General features: G+C 45.0%; 1 protein-coding gene across 1 annotated transcript in view; it reads left to right on the plus strand.

Annotated features, from left to right (window-relative positions):
* Window positions 1-2,841, plus strand: part of LOC144772787 (CD209 antigen-like protein C) — a 195,779-nt gene extending 192,938 nt beyond the window's left edge. The window contains exon 7 of the mRNA XM_078657351.1: window positions 1,081-2,841. Within this exon, the coding sequence (XP_078513477.1) occupies window positions 1,081-1,216 (136 nt within the window). The 3' untranslated portion in view covers window positions 1,217-2,841. The remainder of the gene's footprint in view (window positions 1-1,080) is intronic.
* The last annotated feature ends 3,159 nt before the right edge of the window (window positions 2,842-6,000 follow it).

Here is a 6,000-nt window from a genome sequence, read left to right on the forward strand (position 1 = left end):
AACCACCCCTTTTGTCAGTGTGGGGAGGGGTACCAGTAGTGGTTCCTTTACGGTGCTTTAAATAGAAATATACAGGTGCTCACTATCTCTGAGCACCGTTTTTCTACTGCGAAGTGCTGGTATTACTCCATTAAAAGCATTGCACCAGTCCAGAAAATTGACAGCACTCTCCCTTTCAAGTTATAGGGATTCAGTACCTGACAGTATCTGTTCATATAAATCACTGTCTGACTGTGTGAGGGATGGTGTTTGTGGTAGTGGGTGTGGTGGGTCAATCACGGGATCAAGGGTTCATTAAATCGTGACTACTCTCCCATAAGGGTCTCAAGGTGCTGGGGAGGTGCAGGTTCCAGTCCGTCAAGGAGGGGGTATGTTCAAGAGCCAGGTTTTGAGGTTGCTCATGAAGATGGGGGGTGATGTTTCTCTGTCTGAGGTGGAGTGACAGGGCGGTCCATGCTCTGGCCACGAGGAAGGAGAAGGAGCGGCCTCCTGATCTGGTCTTTCTGGCACGGGGGACCACGGCGTAAGATAGCTGGGCTGATCTTAGGGCTCTTTGGGGTGCTTGGAAGTTGATTTGGCTGTTGAGGTATGCTGGTCCGGTGTTGTGGAGGGCTTTGTGAGTGTGGGTGATGATCTTGAAGGTGATTCTCGCCTTGATGGGGAGCCAGTGGAGTGTGCGCAAGTGTTGGGAGATGTGGCAGTGTCATGGTAGGTTGAGGACCAGTCTTGCGGTGGCGTTCTGGATGTTTTGTAGCTTGCGCGTGAGGTTTTTGTTTATTCCGGCATAGAGTGCGTTGCCGTAGTAGAGTCTGCTGGTGACGAGGGTGTGGGTGACGTTTTTTTGTGCACAATATGGCGGTAGTATTTGTTAAGACATTTGAGCAGAACCAGAAAGTGAACAAAGAGGTAATGGATTTTCTCCATTTACCTATATGTTGGTCCATATCTATTCACTATAGAGAGTCCTATTATTCCTAGACTATTGTCTTTCTAAATATCATAAACGCTTAGTGAGAACAAACTATTACATGTGGGCGCACATGGGATGGAATATTTACTCACTCACTGTACTTTTTTCAGAAATTGGAATGCAGGGGAGCCTAACAACGCCGAGGACAGAGAAGACTGCGCAGAAATGCGTTCAGACGGAGCTTGGAACGACGTCCCCTGCACAGATAAATTTTATTTTGTATGTAAGAAAATTGCGTCATGCTAAGCAGACAGTTGCACGAGAGGAGGCTGTCTTCTTGCTGTCTAAACATATCAAACTGTAACTTGACGAGTGTCGTTATACTCAAAGCAGCATCGATTTTTGTATAAGACGCCAGAAATTACTTCATGTTATATGTACCGCTCCTCGCAAATTAGGGGCTATATTACAAAAACGTTGCATCAGTCCAAAAATAAAGCACAGCACATTCCATGTGCACAGTTTTTACTCCTTAGGTTACAGGGACAATGGCAAAGGATATTTACTTCGAGCAAGTTATGCAACAAGGTAATTGCACCCACTCTGCTTTTGCAATGTTTATAATTGTAACAAAACATTTTTGGGGCTATTTTTCAAATGTGAAACGTGATTTAGCTAAACTATTTTGTTTTCAATTTGTAATACTTGAGTAGCAAGCCTAAACAGTTTGCTTCATATTTTTATAGTAATGTTATTCATGGACTATGATTTGTTTTCTCTGTTAAATTGCCATACATGCACAATGATCTATCTATCTGTCTGTCTGTCTATCTGTCTATCTATCTATCTATCTATCTATCTATCTATCTATCTATCTATCTATCTATCTATCTATCTATCTATCTATCTATCTATCTATCTATCTATCTCCATCTATCTGTCTGTCTATCTATCTATCTCTATCTGTCTGTCTATCTATCTATAATATATATTATATATACATACGGATACACTGTTTTTTACCATTTTTACTGTCTTGTTAAAATGTTCGAGTTCTCTGGACTGAGGCCCTTATTACAAAAGCTGAAAATGTGTGCAAAATGAATTTGACACGCTTTTGCCCAGTGTAATAAGGACCCTGGCCAGTTTTTGTATAGTATACTTTATACTACCAAGTCTTTGTGCCAACATTCTGGGTTGAACGGATTTCACTTCTGCGCCATTATCTGGACCAACCAGCTGGTATAACATTTTATTTTTAGGTCTCGCACCTGCGAACCGATCGCGAAGCAATCGTCGCTGCGAGACTCTATTGCAATCAGTTCTGCTTACAAGGAGCCAAGGGAGACAGGAGACAAGAGATGTACACGCGCGCATAAACGGATCAGGTCGCGCGCGCTTCCTGTCTCCCATGGCTCCTTGTAAGCAGACACACATGCACGCACACATGCACACACACACACAGAACCCGCCCCGCCGCCGCGCATACACACATGCACACACACACAAATAGAGAACCCCCCGCCGCCGCGCATACACACACGCACGCACGCACACACACATACAGAACCTCCCCCCTGCCGCCGCGCGCACACACACACACTCATCCCCTCCCTCAACCCCCCACTCCCCACTCACTCACCGGGCTCTTCTCGCATGTCCCTCTCCCTCCGCAGCGGGTCCCTCTCGGCGGCAGCAGGCTCGGCGTGTCTTCTCCGTCATCTACAGCTTGCGCAGGGACAGCCAACGTGCACGCGCACGGCGACTGCGTCTCGTGCGCTCCCACGGCGGTTTCGGTTTCGCGGCCGGCTGCTTGAATCTTTTGGATCCATTTCACGGCAAAACATCTTTTTTTCTTTGTTGCTTGTTATGAATTGTATTTAATCCATTGTATTTTAACTGTGCTTATATGGCCATGTGAGCCGAAATAAAGTTTTATGAAATGGAAAATGGAATTGGAGTTTCATTTTTGCATTGTAAGTCTAGGCCTACAAGTCCCAACATGCTTCGGGCTGGGGCTGAAACACAGGGGCTCGGGGGAACGTCCCCTCTTGCGGGTCCATTTAACAGCTACAAACATTTTCGCGGTCTTGGATGCTCAGCAGAACCTGGGCATTGAAGTGACAGCACTTCGGGGGCAGTACATGGAGTAGTCTTAAACTGGGCATTAGTAACACCTCCGATTTACAGCTCCTAGACACTGCAACGTGTAGCATGTACCGCTATACAATACAAGCTCTTAATATTGGCAGTTTTCTGAACCGTGTGTCGAGCTGTCCCCACAGCACCGAAGGAGTTCAGACCGGAAGTGATCCGTTCTGGTCGTAACTGCCTCCCAGGGGTGTCCTTTGCGCGTGACTTTGCATTGGGTGTAGGGTGACCAACCGTCCGTAAATTTCACGGACAGTCCGTAATTTGGGCCTCACGTCCGTTGTCCGTGAGGAAACCTTTTACGGACGCCTTTTGTCCGTAATTTGGGCCATCACAGGGAGCAGCACTGCTCCCCTGTGAGAGGCCTCACCTTCCTGATGGGGCGCCTTGCGCTCCTCCTTGAGCAAAAGAGCAGCCCCTCCCCGCCCATTGTCATTCTGTATGGGGCTGATGAGTGCCACATACAGAATGTCAATGGGGCAGTCTGGGCTGGTAAATCATGTGGCAGCCTCCTCCTGCCTCAGTGTACAGCAGGGCATTCTGTAAAATAAAAGGCAAAACGCTAATGCTGCAACTTTAGCAACGTGAGAAAACAGTGTATATAAAGAAGCCTGTTAAAAAAGTTCAAAAGAACGGGTTATCGTTCTTTCACTGTCTCATCATTTTTTATTAACTTAAGTATTTTCAATATTATATCCAACAAAGCCATGGTTGCTGCCTTTTTTTTTTAAGCAACTAACAACCATTGACAAAGCCAATAGTCTCGGTTTTTGTTGGTGTAATGATACTTGCTGTATTATATATATATATATATCTGGATGCAAAGACATAAACAACATAATACCAGTCGGGAGGAACACTACACTAGCGCTGATTTTTAGCCTAGGTGTTTTAAACTACGCCCTTAATTACATCGAACACCCCCTTTGAAGATATCCCCCAGTTTTTTTACACCACTTAAAGCCCTGGAAACAACACCATGTCACAGTCACCTCACATCCTGGCACTGTGCATCATGCATGACTCATGACTTCTACGTTTTCAGACTGCCTATGTGCAGGGGCATAGTGAACTTTCCCCCACCCCACCCCTTGCTTTAGGAACTACAGGAAGGTGAAGTTCTTGATGGGCCTCTTCTGTCTGCAACTCTGTAGACAAAGGCTCAGCTCATAATGTGAAAAGGTGGGTGAGTAAATAAGTGAAGGAATGTGTGAATGGCTGGATGGATGACTGAACGGATGAATGGATGAATGAAAGGGTGAAGGGATAGATAAAAGAAAGGATGGATGGATGAGTGGAAGTATGGATGAGGGAAAAGGTAAATAGATGGATGTATGGGTGGAAGGGTAGATGGATGGGTAAAAGGGTGGATGGGTGTATGAAAGGATGGATGGATGAGTGAAAGCTTAGATGATGGGCGAGTGAATGGGTGGATAGATTAGTGACAGGATGGATGGATTGAATTGATAAGTGAAAGGGTGAATGTATGGATGGAAGAGTGAAAGGGGTAGATGGAAAAAAGGATGAATAGATGAGTGAAGAAGTGAAAGGGTGGATGATAAGAGAACGGATGGATGGATGAGTGAAAGGATGGATGAGTAATAGGATCAATGGATGGAATAAATGAATGGATGAGTAGATGGATGAGTGGATGATGGATGGATGGATAAGTGAAAGGGGATGGAGAGAGAAAGGGAGGATGAATGACTGAAAGGGTGAATGGGTGGAAGGATAAGTGACTGGGTGGATGGATGAGTAAGTGAATGAATGAATGACTGGATGGGTGAAAGGGTAAATGGCTGGATGGATGAGGGAATAGATGGATGGGTGAAAGAGTGGATGGAAGACTGTACGGATGGATGGGGTGAAAGGGTGGGTAGATGAATAATGGATGGATGACTGAAAGGGTGGATGGAGGGATGGATGAGTAATGATGGATGGAAGGATATATGGTAGATAGGTTTGAAAATGGTTGAATATGTTTGGATATAAATGGACACATAGATGAAAGGACAGAATGAATGGTGAAAGACTGAATAATAGATAAAATAATGATTACACCTTGTAGCACCCATTATCTTAAGTAGCATTTCCTATACATTGACTTTCACGTTAATATGAGTCATTGTCTCTATATAATGTGTGTGATGTAACGCACTCCGACACCCTGCCCTACATAATTGGGATGAGTAACACTATAAGAGAAATTAAATACACATGAGAGACGGTCTAAGTGAAGATGAGGGGCACCATTGAAGGGTGATAGCAAGGCAGGACTGGCCGGACTGGGCATGGGGTGTTTCCCTGGGAGGCTGGAAATGGGGGGGGGGGGGCGGTTTTGTTACAGGGGGCTGGCCCTCCAAAGTTCCTTATATATCCAGTAGTTTTCAATCAACAATAAAAGCGACTTCACTTAAATTCAGGTGTGGTTCACCATTGTCAATCAATCAATCAACAAAATTTGTATAGCGCGCTACTCACCCGTTAGGGTCTCAATGGTGATTAATGTACCTGCTGGAGTGAGATGCGAATTTTGAATTGTCTAAGGCAGCAAGCTGCAGCCATACTCAAAAAACGTGAAGTGCACGAATGTCTCAACCTAATATAAACCTATTTTGACTTGTACTTAGATGGTTGTCTATTTACTTACATATATACTATTGCGCGACCACCTCTGACGTATCTGTAAAACTTACCTTTTGTCCCGAAGTTTTGTCCTGAATTTTGACCTTTTGTCCTGAATTTTTGTCCTGAATTTTGACCCTTTGTCCTGAATTTTTACACTCACCGTCCTGAATTTGCACCTATGCCAGTTGGTCACCCTAATTGGGTGTGTCCTTCAGAAGCTGTAATCTCGTGCCACGGGCGTGATTCCCGGGCTGTTGCAAGCTGCGTTCTGGTGAGAGAGCCCTGCCTGTTAGTGTTCAGTGAATAATGAC

Source organism: Lissotriton helveticus, chromosome 1_1 (genome assembly GCF_964261635.1).
Source record: "Lissotriton helveticus chromosome 1_1, aLisHel1.1, whole genome shotgun sequence".
Lineage (NCBI taxonomy): Eukaryota > Metazoa > Chordata > Amphibia > Caudata > Salamandridae > Lissotriton > Lissotriton helveticus.